At 25.8% G+C, this 26,576-nt stretch overlaps 1 protein-coding gene across 2 annotated transcripts in view; it reads right to left on the reverse strand.

Annotated features, from left to right (window-relative positions):
• Positions 1–26,576, reverse strand: part of LOC136075036 (NACHT, LRR and PYD domains-containing protein 4B-like) — a 75,893-nt gene that overhangs the window by 16,372 nt on the left and 32,945 nt on the right. Inside the window, exons 5-8 of one of the 2 annotated variants that reach the window (XM_065787258.1) lie at positions 20,371–20,418; positions 17,779–17,826; positions 15,574–15,621; positions 13,432–13,479 (exon numbers count right to left, since the gene is read on the reverse strand). In XM_065787258.1, the coding sequence (XP_065643330.1) occupies positions 13,432–13,479; positions 15,574–15,621; positions 17,779–17,826; positions 20,371–20,418 (192 nt within the window). Of the gene's footprint in view, positions 1–13,431; positions 13,480–15,573; positions 15,622–17,778; positions 17,827–20,358; positions 20,419–26,576 lie in introns of both variants that reach the window. The other variant, XM_065787257.1, reaches the window with a different exon arrangement.

Below are 26,576 nucleotides of genomic sequence, written 5' to 3' on the forward strand. Positions count from 1 at the left end.
TATATATATATATATATGTATATATATATATATATATATATATATATATATATATTTATATATATATATATATATATATATATATATATATATATATATATATATATATATATATATATATATATATATATATATATATATATATATATATATATATATATACAAATATAAATATATATATATTTAAACATATATCCCAATATATATATATATATATATATATATATATATATATATATATATATATATATTATTTATATATATATATATATATATATATATATATATATATATATACATATATATATATATATATATATATATATATACAAATATATATATATATATATATATATATATATATATATATATATATATATATATATATATATATATATATATATATATATATATAGTTATTTTAATAAACAAGACTAACTTTTTATTAAATAAAACCATTTTATTAATTTTAAACAATACATGTTTCGACTATCAATAGTCATCTTCAGTTAAAGTTTATTTTTTAAATTTTTTTAAATACCTATATAGGTGATTTGTTAATACCAATACAAAATGTTATTATCTGTGTACAAACTATTAATTTATTTACAAAAATACAACAAAAACTATTATAAGAATATTAAGTCATACTAAAAAACAAATAGGAAGTTGCGAAAGAATAGGTTAATAAAAAATACATAGAAAGTAATAACTTAACAGAAAGTGTCAATTAGACATGGTTGACCTGTTTGTTCATACCAGGTTTTAACCATTCTATAAACATGCTTTCTTTAAGTTTTAATTCGAACTTATTAGATGCTGAATCTAAAACGGAAAAACACTTTTCATTTAATTGCATAAAACAATTTTCATTACCATGGAGATGTTTATTGATATGTGATTTTTTGTCTCTCTTATAATGTTCAGTTATTCGTGTCTTGAGATGGCGAGTAGTTTCGCCTATATAAAAAGAGTTACATCCTGCACGTACGAATTTGTAGTCCACGAACGATTTGAACTCTAGAGGAATAGGATCTTTAGAGGAGAAAAATTTTGAAACTTTTAGTGAGAAAAAAACTTAGTTTAAAATTTACAGAACAGCAATCTCTTTTAAAAATTGAATTCAATCTTTTTTAAGTTAAATTAGATATTTTACCTAAAAACGGTAGTTTAAAGTAAGACAAAAGTTATTTGATTTTTGGTTATGATAGATTGTTTGTGTTAATTTTGTTTAAATAAAATATATATATTTTCGATAATAGCCAAGATGGATACATGTTTCTTTGAAATACTTTGGAAAGGTTGTTTATGTCGGAGTTAAACCCTAGATTAGTACTATTGATTTTAAATGTTCTATCGATTAAGCATTTGATAAGACTAACTCTGTAAGAAAGCGGAGTGAAACTATAAAAATTAGTGTGTAAACCAGAGTAGGTTTTTTATGAAAAACTGTAGTAGTTACTGTAGAATTTATTTTGTGTAAATTTACGTCCAAGAAGGATATTTTCAAATTCACTTCTTGTTCCATGGTGAAAGAAATAGAATTGTGTTTACTATTAATATAAGTAAGGAAAATAAGTGCTTCATTTTCTGACTGAAAAGCAGCAAAAATGTTATCAACATATCGTTTATAGAAAACTGGCTTAACTCCATTGCAATTTTTAATCCAATTATTTTAAAATGACCCATAAACAAATTGGCAAGAACAGGTGCTAGTGGAGAGCCCATGGCTACACCATCTATTTGATCATAAGTATGTCCTTTAAAGAGAAAATGTGTTTGCGAGGTAGCAAAATTAAATAGGTTTTTTAAATCGTTCATAGTAATTTTAAAATTTTTATTATTATGTATAATTGAAATAACTGCAATATCAATGGTTTCTTGAAGCGGAACATTAGTATATAAGCTGGTTACATCATACGATACTAAAAATTGTTCATGTAGATTAACTAGACTTATTTCTTTAATGAAGGAAAATGAATCTTTAGTGCAAAACTTTGTGTTTATTAATGGAGATAACAAATCTTTGAGAAATTTGGCTAGTTGATAATTGTAGGTACCAATAGATGATACAATAGGTCTGAAGTTTATAGTAGTCTTGGAAGAAGTTAACTTGTGCATCTTTAGAAGTCCATAGATACAAGCAGGATGAGATCCGGAAGGATAAATTCTGTTGTATGTGGAATCATTGAAAAAACCTTTTGCTTTGAGTTTCTTTAGAAATTTTTGGAGTTGAGTTTCTCTATTTAAGGTTACATCTTTCTTAAGTTGCTTAAATTTTGTTTTGTCATTAATAATTTTATAAATACCATTTACGTAAATTTCTTTATCTAATATTACTACTTCATTATATTTATCAGGTTTTAGAATAAGAATATCTGGATTATTTGAAATTTTTTTAATATTCCATTTTTTCAGAGTTTCTTGAGAAGGACGATAATTGTAAATATAAGAATTTGCTAAATGGGAAAGTTCAGCTTTAAGTTTTCCTGAATCTTCATTATTTTTCAGTTTCGATTGAAGAGAGCAATTAATTAGTTCGAAAGTAGAGTAAATATCAGTACGTTTAAGATATTTTGGTGGAATAGAAAACTGTAAACCATTTTTAAGGATGTGTATTTCATCATCAGAGAGTTTGTACGAAGAGTGATTAGTTATGATATCTGAAACATTAAAAGGATTTGTATTACCGATTGTTAATCTTCTTAATTTCTTCTCATGTATTTTTATAATTTTATATTTTTCTTTTTCTATATTAGATTATAGCGCCATAATTAAAATAAACCAATCAAACGAAGAAATAGTTGTTTTTATGCGATCTTGTAAAGTATTAATTTCCTTATATAATTGTAATTTCTCCTTGTTGCGTTTTTGTAATGCACTCCTTAGTAATCTTTTTCTTAAATTAAATGAAATAATTTTCGGTAAAACTCCAAAAATTCTGCAATTATTCAAAAACACAATATCTAAAGCGGCTTTATTTAACTTATAATTCAATTTTTACAATCTTCTGAAATCTTTCTTTGAAAGATGCGTATACTTAAGTGCAATGTCATTTATTATATATCCAAAATTTCTTTTTAGCACAAAATTGATATCGCATTTAATATAATTATCCTCAACAATAAAAATTTTAAAATTACTAAAAACGATTTAAAAAAACTATTTATTTTCGCTACCTCGCAAACAAATTTTCTTTTTAAAGGACATACTAATGATTAAATAGATGGTGTAGCCATGGGCTCTCCACTAGCACCTGTTCTTGCCAATTTGTTTATGGGTCATTTTGAAAATAACTGGATTAAAAATTGCAATGGAGTTAAGCCAGTTTTCTATAAACGATATGTTGATGACATTTTTGCTGCTTTTCAGTCAGAAAATGAAGCACTTATTTTCCTTAACTATATTAATAGTAAACACAATTCTATTTCTTTCACCATGGAATAAGAAGTGAATTTGAAGATATCCTTCTTGGACGTAAATTTACACAAAATAAATTCTACAGTAACTACTACAGTTTTTCATAAAAAAACCTACTCTGGTTTACACACCAATTTTTATAGTTTCACTCCGCTTTCGTACAGAGTTAGTCTTATCAAATGCTTAATCGATAGAACATTTAAAATCAATAGTACTAATCTAGGGTTTAACTCCGACATAAACAACCTTTCCAAAGTATTTCAAAGAAACGTGTGTCCATCTTGGCTAATATCGAAAATATATATATTTTATTTAAACAAAATTAACACAAACAATCTATCACAACCAAAAATCAAAGAACTTTTGTCTTACTTTAAACTACCGTTTTTAGGTAAAATATCTAATTTAACTAAAAAAAGATTGAATTCAATTGTTAAAAGAGATTGCTGTTCTGTAAATTTTAAACTAAGTTTTTTTCTCACTAAAAGTTTCAAAATTTTTCTCCTCTAAAGATCCTATTCCTCCAGAGTTCAAATCGTTCGTGGTCTACAAACTCGTATGTGCAGGATGTAACTCCTGTTATTTAGGCGAAATTACTCGCCATCTCAAGACACGAATAACTGAACATTATAAGAGAGACAAAAAATCACATATCTATAAACATCTCCATGGTAATGGAAATTGTTTTATGCAATTAAATGAAAAGTGTTTTTTCGTTTTAGATTCAGCATCTAATAAGTTCGAATTAAAACTTAAAGAAAGCATGTTTATAGAATGGTTAAAACCTGGTAGGAACAAACAGGTCAACCATGTCTAATTGACACTTTCTGTTAAGTTATTACTTTCTATGTATTTTTTATTAACCTATTCTTTCGCAACTTCCTATTTGTTTTTTAGTATGACTTATTATTCTTATAATAGTTTTTGTTGTATTTTTGTAAATAAATTAATAGTTTGTACACAGATAATAACATTTTGTATTGGTATTAACAAATCACCTATATAGGTATTTAAACAAATTTAAAAATTAAACTTTAACTGAAGATGACTGTTGATAGTCGAAACATGTATTGTTTAAACTTAATAAAATGGTTTTATTTATTAAAAAGTTTGTCTTGTTTATTAAAATACTTATATATATATATATATATATATATATATATATATATATATATATATATATATATATATATATATATATATATATACATATATATATATTGGGATATATGTTTAAATATATATATATATATATATATATATATATATATATATATAAATATATTTATATTTATATTTGTATATATATATATATATAAATATATATATATATATATATATATATCATGATATATATATATATATATATATATATATATATATATATATATATATATATATATATATATATATATATATATATATATATATATATATATATATATATATTTATCATGGCCTACTAAAAATACATTACCTTATATCTAGCATTTTTTTAGAAAAAATAGAAGGCCATTAACTTAAACAGCTGTATGTAAAAAATGGTTAACAAATGTTGTTTTGTTGTATGTCAATTTAATTATTCTGGAAATCAATTGATTTCAGTATTTTCTTTTCCAACAAACGAAGTTATAAAAAACTGATGGATTCGATTTGTGAATATGAAAAACTGGCAACCAACTTTCTCATCAGTAGTCTGTGTTAAACATTTTGACAAAAAACTTATAAAGAAGGGCAAACAAGATCAAAGATTCTGTTTAATTTTTTTTTTTAATTTTAAAAGATTCCGTTTAATTTCTACTATTTATCCATATTGTATAGAAATTTACTACCAAGAAGATCTCTTGAAAAAAGGTTTTTTCAAGAAAATGAGTACCAATTATTTTTAATAAACGATTCTATACTTGATTTAGAATCAATCAGTGAACCAGACAGCCCACAAGGATATATTTTTTCAAAATATGCAGATTATGTTATTTCTTATAAACTCGAATTGAACGATGAGTGCCAGAAGTTATGGAATGTATGAAAATTGATAAAGACTTGCACATGAAATTGTTTCTTTAAGGTTTTCTTGTATCTGTGCCACATTGGTTCAGGCATGGGAATAATTATAAATTTAGTAAGAAAAATATGCTTGAAAACTTGCGTTTATATTTTTAAGGATGAGCAGAATATATTTGGTTTTTAGATAAAGTTAAAAATTTTTTTTTAATAAAGTCAAGTCTATTCAGCTGATATTATTTAATGTGCTTTACTCCTAAGTTATACTTCACCTAAATTTTATAAACTTCTTCTTGAACAGTTTACCTTACCTTCACTTTCCCTATTTAAACAAGATAAAGTTGCAAAATTACTGATGGAAAATAATTCTTAATCAAAGGATATTATAGTTTTATTTAATGAAATGAAAAGTGAATTTATTGGTATGGATGATAAGAATGAACTTTTTAGAAATACTAAATGTATTATGATAATTGGGTTAAAAGAAAAAATTGACCCTGCATTATTAAAGCTTCGCCAGTAGCCAAAATTGAAAGTGAATGGTTCAAAGATTAAATTTTGAGCTGCTTAGATATTTTAGCCAAGAGTAATTTTAGAGTCAGAGGTATTGTATGTGACAATCATGCTATTAATGTTTCAACCTAATCAAATTTATTAAAGTTACATGATTAAAAAGCTCAAAGTTTGTTTATAAACATTCACAAAAAGTGTATTTATTTTTTGATGTCGTACACCTGATAAAAAAGGAACAAATAGTTTGTTAAATAGAAAAAAAATTTGATCAAAGTTTGCAACGTTTATCTTAATGAAAAGTATTATATTTTAATACATACAGAGGAAAATCTGTTGAACAAAAGGAATGAGCCGGTTTCAAATTAGAAAGAATAATAGAAATGAAAATAAATTCCTTATTTTAGTTCAAGATACTGGTGATTAGCTGATTTATATATAACTTTTCTTTGACGGTTTCTTGTTTTGTCTCAAGGTGTCAGATGTCTCTCCACTGAATTTTGTAATTTTATTCAAAAATTTTGGTTTGTTTTTGATATAGTACATGGCTGATGATTGCCGTATAGGCATGAAACTTATAGTTTCATGAAAAGTTGTTTTTTCTCTATTTAAATAAATAAATAAATATATATATATATATATATATACGTTATATATATATATATATATATATATATATATATATATATATATATATATATATATGTATATATATATATATATATATATATATATATATATATATATATATATATATATATATATATATATATATATATATATATATATATATATATATATATATATATATATATATATATATATTTATATATATTTATATATCCCTTGGAATTAGGAAAAATGAGGTGGGCAATTTTTCGGCAATTTTTTATGTATATATATATATATATGTGTGTGTGTGTGTGTGTGTGTTTATATATATATATATATATATATATATATATATATATATATATATATATATATATATATATTTATATATATATATATATATATATATATATATATATATATATATATATATATATATATACATTAGTATAGTTATTTTTATTTATAGTTGTTAGTCAGGTTTGTAGCGAGCTTTGTAATTTTTTATTAAGAATTTATTTTCGTGGCGGCGCTTTGATATAATTTCGGTTCTCTTATTTAACAGTTCTTCAGGTTTTGGATATGATATAATAGTAAATTTCTCATACAAACATAGTGGGCATCTTTTGGAAATAATTGAGTATGGGGGTACTAATTTGAGAATAGACCATGTTAGCATAGGGGTTTCATTAAAATTGTTTTTTAATGAAACCTCTATATATATATATATATATATATATATATATATATATATATATATATATATATATATATATATATATATATATATATATATGTATATATATATATATATATATATATATATATATATATATATATATATATATATATATATTGTTTAATGTAGATATCATGTATGAGAGTATGTAAATTATTATTTTATAAACATCAATTAATACGAGTTTCTCTCGATACTAAATTTATTTTTGTTTTTTATTTAATTTTTTTTATTCAAGAAATTTTTGCTGGATTGTTGTCCATAAATGGTGTCCATTTATGTCCATACTTGGTGTAAAATGTCCATAAATTATGTCCATAAATTATGTCCATAAATGGTGTCCAAAATATGTGTCAACAAATTTTTGGACATCATTTATGGCGCACTTACGTCAAAAAAAGATGAAACTATCCCATTGACAAAAAATAAAACAGCCGTCTTAAAAATAAGATACAAAAAATCATAAAAAATCTTTAAAGCTGAAGACGCTGGTCACAACAATCCAGCGAAAATTTCTTTAATAAAATAAATAAAATATAAAATTAAATTTAGTATTGAGAGAAACTCGTATTAATTGATGTTTATAAAATAATAATAATATATATATATATATATATATATATATATATATATATATATATATATATATATATATATATATATATATATATATATATATATATTTATATATATATACACACACATATATTTGTTGAATTTGATTAATAAGGCTGCGTTTAAACTTTTTGTTTTGAATATATTTCGATGTAATTATATATTTACAATATTTTGTTGACCTATAGCGGTCAGCATTATCAGGTGTAATAATAATTGTTACAAACCTAGATAAATCAACCCGTCAAAAAAGAAGACATTACAGGCGTAAAATAAAAAATAGTTTTTATTAAGTAATAAAATGGCGTCAGTTAAAATTTTTATTTTTTTGACCAAAATAAATGGTCTCTTGTTTTTATTCATTTTATTTTCACCTTTTAATTTTCTATTCTTTTTTAGACAGTTTACATGAGCAAGTTCATGGTTATTTATGGTAAAACATAATGGGTTATGTTTTGACTCTGGTTTGCAATTGTACAGACAAAGGTTTTTTCAGTTGGTATTTGGAGGTGCCAAATACAACTCCATTTGTAGAAACGATTAAAAGCTGTGTGAAAATTTGACTGGGAGCTATGTACATCATAGACTGAATAAAATTTAATATCATTAGCAAAAAGTTTGACATCAAGCTCTTTATTAATGTGACTCGCATCATTGATAAATAATAAGAATAAAGTAGGTCCTAGAACGCTCCCCTGTGGGACACCGATTGTTACAGATATAGCATTGGATGTAACATTAATTAAATTTACCACCTGTAACCTCATGTGCAGAAAATTAGTCAGCCTATTCAGAAGATTGACAACTATAATTTCATTAATAACTTAGGATGTGAAACTGAATTGAATGCTTTCTTTAAACTAAAATAAATAATATCTGTATGAATGAATGCGGCGCTATAGATTTATAGTCCAGCCATTAAGAGTTTCTAGAATATAAGTACAGGTACTACGTTTACGAATAAAACCATGCTGCTCTTTTGTGATTAGGTTATTGAGTAAGAAATAATTTATCATTTTGTTATTAATGAATCTTTCCGTTACACGACAATAAGTAGAGGTCAATGACATGGGTCTATAATTACATGGGTCAACTGTTGGTCTATTTTTGTGAATTGAATAATACTTGCTACTTTCCAGTTTAACGGTAAAGCACCATCTTTTAATAAGGTATCGAATAACTGGCTTATAGGAATCGAAAAACTAATGGTACAATTTAGGAAAACATTGGGAATACCATCTAGACCAATAGATGTGGTGGGTTTGAGTGCTCGCAAAACGCGCCCGTAAACGGTATTTTCAATCGTTCTTGGCGCGATAAACAACGCTCGTTCAGCTAATAACGAGCGTATATAATAACGCTCGTCCAATAGTTTGGGATTATTTTTTTATTTTCATAAAATATTTAAAAAAGATTTTTTATTAAAGATATTCTATTTTCAAAGCACTGATATAAAATATAAAAAGCACTACGTCGTTCTCTTTTGCACTAACGTAATGAATGAGCAGTTTAAAGTCGTTATTAGTCGCTAATTTCAATAATGGAATGTGCACGTGGAAACACAATGTGAATACAAAAATGCGCAAATAAAAAAAGAACAGAATATTAGAAAACCATTGCAAGAAAATTGAAACTGCAGAGTTTTTTTAATCTTGTGAAAATATAAAGTAAGATTTATTTGATTTATTGTTTGTAATATTCTATGCATCGTTTATAATAAAAATAAATATTAATAATAGAGTAATTTTTAAAATTAGTTTTTTGTTCATAGTATAGGTTTTTTATTAACTATTATTTATTTTAACTCAAATTTAAAACGATTCTCTTGTGTAGAATGTTCGCAATCAAGGATATTCAAAATGGAAAGTTGATAGAATATAGCTATAATATAGATACATAGCTATCTAAAAAAATTAATTAATTAATTTGAATAAAAAATATCAAGAAATATGAAAACCATTAACCGTTAATTAAGTTTACAGCGTAACATTTTAAAATACATATATCAAAACAATGACGCAAAACTCACTAAATTATACTTCAATACTAAATTAATAAGAAGTTGCGTTTTTGTTTGATATTATTTTTTATAACATTAATAGTTAAAAATAAAATCGCGATCTGACAATATACAAGAAGTTTGGAAGTATAAAAATCTACATTGTTGAAGTAGTTTCATGAGTGTGATACTAATTCAAACATTTTTTGACGAAAGAATTATGTAACAAATAAAAAAAGATATAAAAAATAAAAAGCTTTTTATGAGCATCGCCTTCAGCAACTTTCATGATCGCGCTTGCCGACGTTATCTCGAGCGCACGTAATCAAGCTCGATGAAAACATATTCTAATTTTACGAGCGCAATAAAACACGCTTGACGATTTTTTTCATCACAAGCTCTGATATATATATAAAAATATATATATATATATAAAAATATATATATATATATATATATATTTATATATATATATATATATATATATATATATTTATATATATATATATATATATATATATATATATATATATATATATATATATATATATATATATATATATATATATATATATATATATATATATATATATATATATACATTAAAAACTGCACGTATGTGAATAAAATTACTTTTTTTTAAAGAAAAAAATTTTTGCGATCTAATTTTATCGTTGCATTTAAACGATTACAGAAGCTTAACGATATTGAGTTTGATGATAATTTTTTTAAAATTTTAAATTTTAAGGGTTTCAAGTTTATGTGATATTAAGAGCTTATATCGTAAGTTGTTACTTGTATGTAAATCTTTTGCTACAACACCATGGTCCTATGTTGCCCAGAATGGAACTTCAAAAGTTGCCGTAATTTAAACGATGTCATCTCATAACACGCTACTTGACGTCCGAATTATCAGAAAATTTCATTAGTCTGACTGTATAATATTTTTTAAAGCGAATTTCTTTATAATAAATATCTCATTAATATATATATATATATATATATATATATATATATATATATATATATATATATATATATATATATATATATATATATATATATATATATATAGACCATTTTTTAATATCATGAAACTAAAGTTTTTGAAGTAATCAAAGTTTCAACCTGAACCTACTACATTTGAGTAGTGTTTAACATTACCGGTTCTTTTATAGTTTTTAAAACATTTGTTATATATATATAAATTATATATATATACATATATATATATATATATATGTATATATATATATATATATATATATATATATATATATATATATATATATATATATATATGTATATATATATATATATATATATATATATATATATATATATATATATATATATATATATATATATATATATATATATGTATATATATATATATATATATATATATATATATATATATATATATATATATATATATATATATGTATATATATATATATAAAGAGAGAAAGAGAGAGAGAGAGAGAGAGAGAGAGAGAGATTCCAAATCACTTGTTGAACATATTTGCATTGTTAGGGGACTAGAAATAGATAAAGTTATTATAAAAACAGATTTTGACTGTCGAGAAAACAAAAATACTGGTATTAATAAAGTTCTGGTATTGGAAATTGTCAAAAATGTTACTGAAAATTATACGAACCTTCAGATAGTTATAGAGAAAATAATGCTTAACAGACTTAAGTTCTACTTAGCAGCAGATTTTAAACTGCTAAATATAATTTTAGTCTCATCAGGACATGGAGGAAAATACTCTTGTTTATATTGTAATGGTGAAAAGTCAAATCTTGGAGAATTTTCAATAAGTTAAAGTTGCTGTATGGAAAAGAAAGAAAATCTAAGAAGTGTTTTATATAGATTTGCAAAAATGTTATACATCCATGTCTGCTTGATGTAGCTGGAGATACACATCTACTTGATGTAGTTCCTCCACCAGAACTTTATTTGCAGATGAAGATTGTTACAGAGATTTCTAATGTTTTATGTAAAGAACCTGAAATTGCTGTATGGCAAAGTAACCATAGGATACTTTGGCCTGGATATAATGGAGGATGGTTGGATGGTAGAAATGCTAACAAAATTCGGAAGCTTCTGCCTGATTTGGAACAACATATTTTTGACCATTATCCTTTTTATCGTCCAGTTATTGAACTGTTAAAATCATTTTCTATAGGTAATTTACACACACAAACACATATATTTTTTAAGTATGAACTATTTTTTTTAATTTAAAACATAACTTTAAACTATATGATTAAACTTCAACATTAACTATGATATTTTTGTTGTCGATCAGTGCTTTGGAATGAAACTTCATGAGGGTTATGCAGATGACATTGCAATATATGTTAACAAGTTAAAGGTTAATTAAAATTCGAAAATATTTAAGAAATATTTAAAAGAAACTTTGGGTGGGGGGGAAATTTGCTCCAATTCCCTAAAAAAATGATTTCTTTGTCAGAATGCATATCAAACAACTCGTTTTCCTCATAGATCAGTCTGTTTACTATTCCTTAATATCACGAAACTAAATTTTTGAAGCAATCAAATTTTTAATCTAAACCTACTACATTTGACTAGTGTAAAAGGAACTAGGTTGAAATTGTCATTTTTATATGGTTCATTTGTTTTTCCCACTTTATGTACATGCTTTCTTTAAGTTTTTTAAATTTAAATTTTAATGCGCAAAATCTTGTTATATTGATTAACAAAAAAATTGTTAAATTTTTTAGCAATCATATTTTTGTCACTGTACTCTGTTTTGTCAATGACGATTTGAGCAGGTAAGCTATTTGATTTAACTTTTTTTTCCCAATTATATCTTTAATAATATACATGTTTTTTTAATGGCACTAGTTGCATTTTTTATTTGGTTCAAGTAGTAATTTTCTTCACACTTTTTTTTATTTAAAAAAAAAATAGATACGTTTTTAAAACTTTTATTATTTATATCATTTTCCTGTGATGTTCTTACAATATGTTAATATGAGTAAAATGTTGATGCAAGCAAATACGTTTTAGTTTTGTTTAAATTTATAAACTATTCATTTTATTTGAATCAACAACTTTTTAAAGAATAAATAAACTCATTAATAAAAATCGCTAAAAAATTTAACATCAACACAATATCATAACTTTTAAACTTAACCTTATTACCACAAATTATTTTGGAAATTTTTTTTATTATTATTATTTTTTTGTTCTGATTCACTAACAACAAGGTTGCCAGCAACAACTGTTAAAATAGGATTAAATAATGCCAATAGCAAAATCCCAAGTCTAATCGTCTCCAATGAAAAATCTTTCAGTCATAGCAGTTAGCGAATTAGCCGAAAAGCAAGAAGATCAAACCCTGTATTAATTTCCTTACAAAAACTTATTTGATTAAGATAGGATGTTAGAAATTTGTTGATCAAAGACTCAAAAAAAAAAATGAAATTTAATATGTATTAAATAAATTTAAATAAACTATATGTATTGAATAAAGTTAAATAAACTAATTTTTATAATTACCTTTCTTGGCAGAAAAACTTGAAGATATTTCTGGTAAATCTGAAGTCTCTAAATAATATAATAAAGTTAATACTCTAATAAACAAAAATATTTACAGTAAATATACTTAATAGAACTAGTTATTAATAAATAGTCACAGTAGCTAGCTAAATCAGCAATGGTGCGAAAAAACAAAAAACTTTATTGATTGCTTGACATTATGTTACTTATATAGCATGCTGAAAATATGTTCATCAAAGACTTCCAGATTTTTTTTTAACACCTTCTTTCCAACAAGGCTGCAAGCAATCACTATTAGAGTTGAAATTACTGGAAGAGAAAAGACGAAGTTTGTAGAGCAAGATAAGGATTGACAGACGACTTAAAAGATTAAAAAGTTTCTGAAACAGAAAAGCAAGTTGAAGGAAGCAAATTCCAAAGAACTGATGTTTCAGGAAAAAAATTTGATGAATAAGAGTTTTTAGAGCACTTAGGAACAGTCACAGAAAAAAGATGAGACTTATTTGAATGACGAGTAACACAATATTGAATTTGAGTAGATGGCACAAAAGAGGCTAGGTCTTTAGAGCAGCCCCCTTTATAGTATTGGGTTGGGAAATAAGTGCCTCTGCTCTACAGAACTGTGTTATTTGTTTTTTCAAATATTTTTAATTTTTCCTATTTTCGACCCTTAGAATTGGAATATCCAGGTGGCAAAAATCAGCATTTTCCAACCCCACTTTTCTTTGCTTTTAATTGCGGTAAAAAAGAAGCTGATTTGGCCGCATAAAATGAACTGTGATAAGACAATCCTCAATCATCTTCACTCAATGGGATTTGCCAAAAGGCTCAAAGCCTGGGTGCCTCACAAGCGTAACAATATCAACAAAAAAATCGTCTTCAAACGGAGAAAAAAAGTGTCTAGCACGATAAAGAGATGAAATCTTAGCAGATGCCAATTTTGCAATGGATTTGATATACGGTTACCAAGAAAGATCGAAAGTAAGAGTTAATCTTAGAAGATAAAGGGTAGATGACTCATCAAATTCATTACCGTTCATAAATATAAGAAGATCTAAATTATTGTGATAATGATTGGCTGAAAAAAATTAGGTTTTATCTGAATTAAAGTTCACCAGCCATTGTGAGCCACATGTTGAAGCAGAAGTGAGATCCTTTTCAAGCTCAAATATCCCTCAAAGCAATCAGAGAGTGTTGCCTTCTTATCATGACAATAATAAATGGTAGTTTCATCAGCAAACAATGCCACCTTAGATGTGAGAATATCTGCAAGATCATTAATGTAAATTAAAAAGAGCACAGGGCCAGGGATTGAACCTTGAGGAATCATTGAATTACAGGATATAAAGAACAGTGCTGTCCATCAAGAACAACTTTTATACTACGTTTGGAAAGGAAGGATTCAATAATCTTAAAGATGTTACCAGATACACAGTAAGAAGAAAGCTTATGGGGAAGACCAGCCTGCCAAACTTTATCAAAAGCTTTAGAAATGTCAAGAGCAATGGTCTTAACCTTTCCACCTCTATCTAAATCACGATAAAACCTATTGGTTATTATTGTTAGCAAATCACCTGTAGAACAAGAAAATTGAAATCCATAATGATGATCAGAAAGTGAGATCTTAGAGTCAAGATGAGAGATTAAGCGTTTGTTAATTAAAGATTAAAAAACCTTGCTTATGATGGAAAGAAGACTAATGGGACAGTAGTTAAACAAATCAGATCGCTGTCCAGAGTTTTTGAAAATATGGATAACAAATGCTGTTTTCCAGCATGCCGTTAAGCAAGTCTCTAATACGCACTTGGTAATTAGTTTTAAAAGTATGGATGACAGACTTCAAGATTTTTTTTGCAAGGCTGCAAGCAATCACTATTAGGGTTGGAAATTACTGGAAGAGAAAAGATGAAGTTTGCAGAGCAAAATAACGATTGACAGATGACTTAAAAGATTGAAAATTATATGAATCATGAAAAGACGATGAATGAAGCGAATTCCAAAAAAAAATGTTCGAGGAAAAAAAATAAACAAATAAGAGTTTTTGGAGCACTTAGGAACAGTCACAGAAAAAAAAATGATACTTATTTGAATGACGAGTAACCATTATTAAGTAAATTTAAATAAACTAACTTTTATAATTACCTTTTTTGGCAGAAAAACTTGAGGATATTTCTAGTAAATCTGAAGTCTCTAAATAATATAATAAGTTATTAATCGTAACAAAAAAAAACTTTTACATTAGATATACCTTTTGGAACTAATTAAAAATAAACAGTCACAGCAGTTAGTAAATCAGTCATTGTGTAAAAATATAGAAAACTATATTGATTGTCTGATAATGAGTTATTTGATTCAAGATAGCATTTAAGAAATTTATATGTGAAAGTTTTCTAATAATATTAGGCCTAGCCCGTAAGGCTTAGTGTTACGGTCAAGCACGACTATTTTCCAAATCACCATTACTGACTGAACTTTACTGTTACTGAACGACATAAACAGCACAGACTTACACATTACACCTATACACCCAAATGCACACACAACATGTTACATTGTTTTGTATGATTTATGTTCTTTTATAGATAAACTATCTTTGCTTGAACTCATACTTATTTAGATAATTTTTTTTTTAATATATAGTATGTAGTTGGAATGTAAATATTGATTTGTATGTTATGTATATGTGATTATCATGTGTAAAGAGGGTTTTTTTTAAAAAACTAGCTGCTTTTGACATGTTTTGTTGATGTTTTTTCATGTTGTTTTGTTATGGTCTCAAAATTATGTTAATTTGGATAACAGAGAAAACATCACTGTTTGGAAATTTCGGTTTCAATATGGTCTCAAAGTTACTTTTGATTTGGACTGTAGACAAAACTTTACTCTAAAACCATATTTTTTCCTGCTTCTTATTTCAATTTTATATCACAATTTTATATTTTATTATCATATCACCTAAAAATTTTTTTTGTTTTATCATTTATTTGGCTAAAATTTATCTGGTCTTATTTTAGTATTAAATTAGTCTTACTACAGTATTTATTAATACATAATTTATCTGCTGAATTTTATATCACCACTATTAACAAGAAATTATTATGCTATATTATCTCACATTCATTACATAATTTTGTTTAAATTTCATATGCAGAATTTTCTTTTTTTATTATCCAGAGAACTTCTTATATCTGTCACTACATGTTTACATTTTTGCAAATGACATTTTCATGGTTTTCGTGTGAAGTTTTTTGCTATCTTTGTTCATTTAATTATTGTAATTACTTTAGTTTGCGCAGGTTGTTTATTTTCGTATTCTTTTCATTGGTTTACATAATTTGAACGAGGTATCTATGGCAGTATTGAAGTTTATTGAAGACTCTCTTGTTGTTTTGTTTCTTTTTTTAAAACAATTTATTTATAAGGTACACTGTTTTCTGCGTGCCATGGGTAATTTTATGCTAAAAGTTACTATTTAATTTTTTGTCTTAAAAAAACATTAATTGGTATTTTTGTGTTTCTATTAGAATTTTAATTTATTGTGTTGTGTAGTGGTATGGTAAGTGATTTATTTAGTTATTTTTATTTATATTGTATGGTAGATATACACTATCAATATCATATCATCAAAAAATTTTTAGTGCTTTACAAATTTGCGAATGATTGGATTTTGGCTATTTTAGTGAGTCTCTTTTTTTACAGCATGGAATAGGCATAGTAGTTGCGGTGTAAAAGCATAAGTGGCGATGACATTTGTCTGACGGGATAAACTAGTTATTAATGCTGATCATCATCAAAACGCCAGTAATAATAGACGCAACTCAAAGGAAATGTTTATTACTTGATTGCTTCACTTATTATGTTTACTTATTATCAATGACGTTTTTTTCCATTCTTAAGTCTTAAAATGTTTTATGCATTCTTTTTAGTCAATATTTTGTTTTGTATATTTTTTAGTGATATATTTGTTGAGAACCTTTATTCATCTCAATTTTTTATAAAAAAGTATTTGCTTTTTTATTATTGTTACTTTTGTTTTGCTCTGACTTATTTTTGTCATTATATGAATACATTTTTAAATATTCTTCTATTATTCTTTACTTTAGTTTTGACAATTGCCAAAATAAGGTTCCTTCAAAAAATAATTATTCTGTGTGACCAATCGACAAATTTATATGCCAATGCTTTTTAGCAAAAAAATTGATAACTTCATTGATTACTCAACAGTAAGTTATCTGACTTAAGATAACTTATTGTTGAGCATGTTTGAAACATGTTAATAAAAGACTTAAAGATATTGAAACATATTAAATATTAGGTAAAATTAAATAAACTAACTAGTATATTTACCTTTGATGGCATAAAAACTAGAAGATATTTCTGGTAAATCTGAAGTTTCTAAATAATATATTAAAGTTATTATTCCTAACAAACAAAAACTTTTACATTATTTATACTTATTGAAGTAAATATATATAATTGCAGTTTATCTTAAAAAAAAAAAGGATTTAGGGCAAACTGCAATTATATTTTGAAAAAAATATAATTGCAGTTTGCCCTAAATCCTTTTTTTTTTCTTTTTAAAGTATCAAATTATCAATATTAGTTTGCATATAATAGTACAAATTAAAAAACATTATGTTATAAGATAAAGTACTGCAAGACGAAAATGAGTTGCACATGATTTAGATCTTTAAATTATAAACCTCGATAACAGAGTGATATATTTTATTTTGTTATTAAAAAGTAATAATAGATCAGCTAATAGAGCCACTTCAGATGTAAAGTAAACAGAAATATCATTGATATAGATTAATAACAAAATAGGATATGAGATAGATAAATGAAGAGCAATAGCCCTAGCTTAGTTGCCTCCATATAATGCTTAATAAAATCGTTCAGTCATAGCAGTTAGCAAGTCAGCATTAAAAAGAGAAGATCAAAAACTATATTAATTGTCAGACAAAAACTTGGTTTAAGAAAGGACGTTAAAAATTTGTTGTTTAAATGAACCACAAGTAACACGAATCTAAAAACTTAAATATAAACCAAAAAAACTTTATGGATGTAAATAATTATAATTCTATAAAAAACATTTTATAAGAAAATTACTTTGTAAAATTGAATATTTTTAATTTTTTGTCTAGTCATTTTCTAGCAAGTGAAATCTAAAATAATAATTTTTTTATAAAATGATGATTATTTCTGAAGTTTTTATATAAATTTGCTTCTTTTGAGACCCAACACAATATACTTTTGAACAACTATTTTTTTGATAATTTTAGGGACCCGTCTGATGTTTAAGGGTCTTGAGCTACCCTGAAAATTTTTTTATTTTTGAAAACTATTTAGAAACGACATGCACAAAGCACTTTGACATTTCATTATACAAAGCCGAAAAATATTTTAACTTCTTCGAAATTGATATCATATACTTTGCAAGTATCCAAATTGGTTATTATACCAGGTCAAGGAAAAAGTGGTCTGCCTAATTTTATGTAATTCCTAAACACAAAACGCCTTTAATTAATTAAAACTTTCGCACAAAATACTTCTAATAAAATTAAGTATTTTCACACAAAATACCTTCATTCAATTAGTTGAAGGTTTAAAACCAAAGTGCATTAAAATTAACATGTCAAATCTGTTTCATTCTTCTTTTTTATTCAAAAAATAAAAACTTTATTATTTTCCATTTGAATGCTTTAAAAACTTCTTTCCTACCAAAAAATTTTTCAGAATTTTTTTTTTATTATCCAGAAAACTTCTTATATCCTCCACTACATGGTTACATTTTTGCAAGTGACATTTTTAATGGTTTTAGTGTGAAGTTTTTTCGCTATCATTCATTATTTAATTAATTGTAATTATTATGGTTTGCGCAGGTTATTCATTTTCGTATTCTTTTCATTGGTTTGCATAATTTGAACGAGGTATCTATGACAGTATTGAAATTTATTGAAGACTCTCTTGTTGTTTTGTTTCTTTTTTTAAAACAATTTATTTGTAAGGTACACTGTTTTCTGCTAGTCATGGGTAATTTTGTGCTAAAAGTTACTATTTGATTTAATGTCTTAAAAAGACATTAATTTGTATTTTTGTGTTTCTATTAGAATTTTAATTTATTGTGTTTTCATGTTTTCTATCAGTGGTATGGTAAGTGATTTATTTAGTTATTTTTATTTATATTGTATGGTAGATCTACACTATCAATATCATATCTTCAAAAAAATTTTGGTGCTTTACAAATTTGGGAATGATTGGATTTTGGCTATTTTAGTGAGTTGCTTTTTTTTACGGCAGAATGGAATAGGCAGAGTAGTTGCTGTGTAAAGCATAAGTTGCAATGACTTTTGTCTGACGGGATATGTAAGTTATTTTTGCTGATCGTCATCAAAACGCCAGTAATAATAGACGCAACATAGAGGAGGTGTTTATTATTTAATCGCTACAATTATTATGTTTATACATTATCAATGATGTTTTTTTTCTATTCTTAAATCTTAAAATGTTTTATGCGTATTTTTTAGTCAATATTTTGTTTTGTATGTTGTTAGGTGATATATTTGTTAAGAATCTTTATTCTTCTCAATTTTTTATAAAAAAATATTTGCTTTTTTTTATTGTTAAGTTTATTTAGCTCTGACTTATTTTGGTCATCATATGAATACTTTTTTAAATATTATTCTTTACTTTTGTTTTGATAACTGTCAAAATAAGGTTCGTTCGAAAAATAATTATCCTGTGTGACCAATCGACAAATTTATATGCCAATGCTTTTTAGCAAAAAAATAGACAACTTCATTAATTACTCAACAATAAGTTATCTGACTTAAAATAACTTATTGTTGAGCATGTTTGAAACATGTTAATAAAAGACTTAAAGATATTGAAACATATTAAATATTAAGTAAAATTAAATAAACTAACTTGTATGTTTACCTTTGATGGCATTAAAACTAGAAGATATTTCTGGTAAATCTGAAGTTTCTAAATAATATATTAAAGTTATTACTTCTAACAAACAAAAACTTTTACATTATTTATACTTATGGAATTAAAGATATATAGTTGCAGTTTGCCCTAAATCCTTTATTTTTTCCTTTTTAAAGTATCAAATTATCAATATTAGTTTGCATATAGTTGTATAAATTAAAAAACATTATTTTATAAGATAAAGCACTGAAAAACAAAAATGAGTTGCACATGATCTAGATCTTCAAATTATAAACCTCAATAACAGAGCGATATATTTTATTTTATTATTAAAAAATAATAGTAGATCAGCTAATAGAGCCACTTCAGATGTAAAGCAAACAGGAATATCATTAATATAGACTAATAACAAAATAGGATAGAAGATAGTTAAATCAAGAGCAATAGCCCTTGATTTATCTATTTTCTATCTAATGGATTAGTTGCCTTCATATAATGCTTAATAAAATTGTTCAGTCATAGCAGTTTACAAGTTAGCATTAAAAAGAGAAGATCAAAAGCTATATTGATTGTCAGACAATAAGTTGATTTAAGAAAGGACGTTAAAAGTTTGTTGATCAAAGACTCAAAGATATGAAATGTTTAGTTATAATATGTATAGATATATGTATAATTGTATGTATAAATGGATGTAAAATTATAAAATAATTAATAAAAATTATATAATAAATAAGTATATTTATAAAATAAATACGTATTTAGTAAATTTGTATAAGCTAACTTTTATAATTACTTTTTTTGGCAGAAAAACTTGAAGATATTTCTGGTAAATTCAAACTTGAAAAACTGAAGCCTTTAAATAATATATTTAAGTTTTTACTTCTAACAAACAAAAACTTTTACAATAAATATATCTGCGAACAATAGAAAAAATGTATTGATTATCTGATAATGAGTTATTTGATTCAAGATAGCATGTTAGAAGTTTGTTAATAAAATGCCTGAAGATATTGAAATATGTTAAATATAAAGTACAATTAAATAAAATATCTCTATATTTACTTTTCTTTACAGAAAAACTGGGCAATAGTTCTGGCAAATATGAAGTCATTAAATTGTATATCAAAGTAATTACTTCAAAAAAACAAAAAACATTTACATAAAATATACTTATGGAACTCAAATAAAACCTGTAGTTTTAGCTGTATCCTTTTATTTTCTATATAAAGTATCAATTATTAATAATTTCAAAACACTATGTAATAATTTAAAGTACTAATATTCGAAACTGAATTGCGCATGATTGAGTTATTTTAATTATAAAACTCAAAAACAGAGTGATATATATTGTTTTATTATTAAAAAGTAGTATTATCAGCTTATAGAGTCACTTCAGATGTAAAGTTATCACAAATATCATTAATGTAGATATGTAACAAAACACAACAGAGGATAGATATGTCATGAGCAATAGCCCTATCCTGATCACCTCCATTTAATGTTTAATATAATTGTTTAGTCATAACAGTAAACAAATCAGTCACAAAGCGAGAAAATAGAAAACTTTATTAATTGATTGACAATAGGTTATTTAACTCAAGATATATTGTTTGAAAGTTTGTTGATCAAAAACTCAAAGATTGAAATATCTTAAATTTTCAGTCATTTTTTTAAAGTAACTTATATAATTATCTTTATTAGCAAAAAAACAAAAATTATTTTTCAAATATTTTCAAATATTTTTCTAATAATTTTTTTTTTATTATTAGCATTATTAGCAGATATTTTTCTGCTAATAATGCTAATAAAAATAATGTATTAAAGTTATTTCTCCTAACAAACAAAAACGTTTACATTTACTAAAACTTTATGAAGATAAATTAGTATATCTGTAGTTTGTCCTGTATCTTTTATTTTATTTTTAAAATTAAAATATCATCAATAATAGCTCGTATGTCACTGAATAAATTTTAAAACATTATACTGAAAATTAAAGTACTGATAGCCAAAACCGAAGTGCGCATGATTTAGCTCTTTTAATTATAAACCTCAACAACACAGGATGAGCACTAGAAGTTCTATGAGTACAAGAATTTTTCAAAAACATTAATATAAATTCAAGGACAAATTTAACTAACACTAATATATTGTAAACATTATCAGTTCATTGACTCAAAATCATTGATTAATAAATCAAACCATAGCAGAAAAAAAACTTACTGACATTAAAACTTAAAAACACTTAAAAAAAATTTTATAATAAAATTTGCGTATTTTTAGTTTTTAGTTTAGAAATGTCATTTTCTAGCCAGTGAAATCTAAAATTATTGTTTTTTTTATAAAATGATGATTTTTTTTGAAGTTTTTATATAATTTCGCTTCTTTTGAGACCCAACATAATATACTTTTGTACAACTATTTTTTTAATAACTATAGGGACCCGTCTGATGTTTCAGGGTCTTGAGCTACCCTTAAAAGAATTTTAATTTTGAAAATTATTTAGAAAGGACATGCACAAAGCACTTTGGCAGTTGCTTGTACAAAGTGGAAAAATAGTTTAACTTCTTTGAAATTGAATACAAAAAAGATAATTGATATCATATACTTCGCAAGCATCCAAATAAAATGTAATACCAGTTCAAAGAAAAACTGGTCTGCCAAATTTTATGTAATTTCTTAACACAAAACACCTTTAATTAATTAAAGCTTTCACACAAAATGCTTCTAATAAAATTAAGTATTTTCAGACATAATACTTTTATTCAAATAGTTGAAAATTTTAAACCGTAGAGCATTAAAATTAACATGTCAATTCAGTTTTTTTCCTTTTTTTTTCATAAACAATAAGCTTTAATATTTTCCATTTGAAAGCTTCATAAACTTCTGCCTTAACAAAAAATTTCTCATGTCCTTTTTATACCTTTATTCTTTTGAAGGCTGAATAAACGTAAATTTCATAAGCATGTTGTAGTTTTGGTAAGGACACCTATTTTAAATTTTAGATTGTTAATCTCAGACAAACTGATGACTTAAGTTGCATGTTTTTTAAACTCTCTTCCATGGGCTGGAGTATAAGACTTGTGGATGCCTTCAATATCTGAAATAATTTTATCTTTGTAGAGCTTTAGGTTGTTGGTGAGCATAATCTTTGTCACCTGTCACCTAACAATATCTTCTGTTGATAGTTATTGAACACAGCAAAGTTTTCATTTGATTCATAAAATTCAAAAGCAAACAAATACTCATGTTAGCAACTATAGAATCAAGAGGACATGGTTTAAATAACTTTTCAAAAGCTGAAATCAAAACATCCGTACACGAAGCTTTAAATTCTTAAGTATCCCTCAAAATAATTTTTCTTCTATGTTTTGGCATTGATAAGACAGCAGCAAAACTAATATCAATTTCACTGAGTTTAAGCATTAAAAAAAAAAATTTTTTATGACGTTTTGACGTGAAACATTATAAAAACTACCAAATGTTGTCATAGACACTTTAATGTCCTCATAGACACTTAGATAGAATGTTGCTAACCAATCAAAAAAACAGATTTAGAAAAAATTAGAGTTAAAATAAGGAAAAAGAATTTTTTAAAGAGTTTTGGTTCAGAAATGAAGTTGGTTGACCTTCTAAAGCTGCTTGACATACTTCTTTATCTTCAATTTTAGCTAAATTTTCAAATGCAAGAGCAAATGGGTTTTCTTGCCTAATTGTAGTCTGCAAAAGTTCAAATATGCAACAATCATTTTCTCCATTCAAAAATTCAATATTAGGATCAAAAATATATATCTGACAATATACAGACAGAACATCTTGATCAGGTCTCAGATTACCAACATGATGCACAATTTGTCTGCAAACCCTAAAACAAGGAGAGCCATGATTTGATGGAGGAGCTATTTCAGGCTGTGAATGAAGCAAAAGATAAACATGCATCATAGTTATGAATATAATTGAAGAAATTTTGAATAATGGCTCAATCAACATGGTTGCCTGTCAATAAATCACCCATGAGCGACGAATAGGGTTAAAGTGGAGCCAACACAACTTTTCCGGAATGACAGCACAAAAAATATTTAAAAAATATTTAGCACCACTATACTGACAAATATGATTCATTTCTACAAGGTTTCTCCATTTCTCTCTATAAAAACATTATTTCTTGCAGTACAATGCATTACACGCCTAAGTAATACTTGTCTAGCCTCATACCTTTCAATTTTGCGACAATAAATTTCTTCTTGTCAAGCCTCATTCCATTCATTTTGACAACAATTAAGTTCTTCTTGTCTAGTCTCATTTCTCTCATTCCGATGATTTCTTCTAATTTCAGCAAGTTATTTGACATAACTAAGAAACTATGTTAAGATAAAACTTAATTTGATTAGTTTTTTGATATACTAATATAAAATCAGTTGTCTGGTTAAGTTATTTGTTAGGCCAGGTTTTCCTGCTACTGATAACATGTAACCCTGTACAACCTGCTTCATGCCTTGCTGCTTTGTAGGATTTTTTAGCCAAATGCTAGGAGAAGTCAACTCCAACTTAAAACAACCCCTGCCTTAGGGCTCTTAGTTAAGTAAAGACTAGAGTTGGTATCTCAATAAAAATACTCATCTTGGGAATATGTTAAATGCACCTGCTACTGTCTTGTAGAAGTCCTCCAAGGGAAAGACTTAAGGGCTAAACAGATTCTATCTGTTGACCAGATTCGCACCCCTTTTTTATCTATTAGGCTGGCATAGATGTATTTGTAATATATTTTTTCTAGTTTAGGATGTTGAATGCTGGATCTTCTTGACTCAATGCATAGTTTTTGCTTGTATCTCCATTTTTATGAAAAGGCAACTCATTCTATTATCTACTAATACAGGTATAGCTCATAACCATAAAACTCAGTTTTATGGTTCTGAGGCTGACTAATAGTCAGGTTTTCCGAACTCTGTGGCAGCTCTCAGAGAGGCTGATTCCATCAAAAGCAGAAAAAAATCAGAGTACTAACAGTGCCCTACTGCAAATATCTCCCTGTTTGTGATGGCACTCCCACTGCCATCCCGAAAAATGGTCTCTCTGTTTGTACTTTTGATGTGCATTGTTGAGGCCATATTTGAAGTCCTTTGTTACCGCCTAGGGTTTATTAATAGTAATGAGGCAATTGCTTGGATTATTAAATAGTGTATTGAGTACTACCTATATTTTGAGTCAAGTTTTTAAAAAAATTAAAAATATCTAAATATAATCATCGCCAAGTTCTCTTAACCTATCATTAACTAATATTTGTGGTCTTCGATGTAACTTTTCTACTGTTGAGTCTTATCTCTTGCAAAGTCACCAGACCAAGTTGCTCTTTATAAGACTAATTTGAGTTCAGCTGTCTCATCTTGTGGTCTTAGTGTAGATGGTTGTCTTTCTTTAATTCCTAAAGAATCCAATAGTTACATGCTTCACCTGGATATTTACATTTGCAAGAATTCACACATTTGACGGAAAACTAGGTTTGAATCCACAGACTATTTTTTTATGCGCAATACTTTAGCACCATTTCACTCTATCGCCTTTCTCTTTGTTCTATATTCCTCTCCTACATTTCAAGACTGCACTACTTTCGATGTTATTTCTGATCAAATTGACCGAGCCCTCTCTCTATAACCATCCACCAATATTGTTTTTATTGGTGAACTTAATGCTCATCAGACTGAATGGCTTGGCTCTAGTGTCAGTAACTCTGCTGGCATTAAAGCCCTCGACTTTTGTATTTCCTAATTAAAAAGTCAAATTTCTAACTCGCTTTCCAGACAACACTTGAGTAGAGAAGGTAAAAAATAATTTACCTTCATTACTAAACCTATGTCTTGTTTCTGATACTAGTCAGTACTCAGTTTCTCCGCATTCACCATTAGATGCTTCTGATCAAGGTTTGATCTCTGTAAAATAATTATCTTATTCCTCTTCATTATCAGAATCCCCCAATCATTGTACCTTTTACAACTACTTTGAAGCTGACTCGGACTATTTCCATGACTTTCTTCGTGATAGCCCTTGGGTTGTAATCTTTTGTCTTCCTGCTGACAAATGTGCTTCTAATATAACTTTTTGGATTCAGGCTAGCATGGAATCTTTTAATCTTTCTCGACGATTCCTGGTAAAAACTCACTTTTCTCCAAGATTTTCATCACACTGTGCTGCTGCAATTAACTATGTGTACACTATGG

The sequence above is a fragment of the Hydra vulgaris genome, chromosome 01 (assembly GCF_038396675.1).
Source record: "Hydra vulgaris chromosome 01, alternate assembly HydraT2T_AEP".
Taxonomy (NCBI): domain Eukaryota; kingdom Metazoa; phylum Cnidaria; class Hydrozoa; order Anthoathecata; family Hydridae; genus Hydra; species Hydra vulgaris.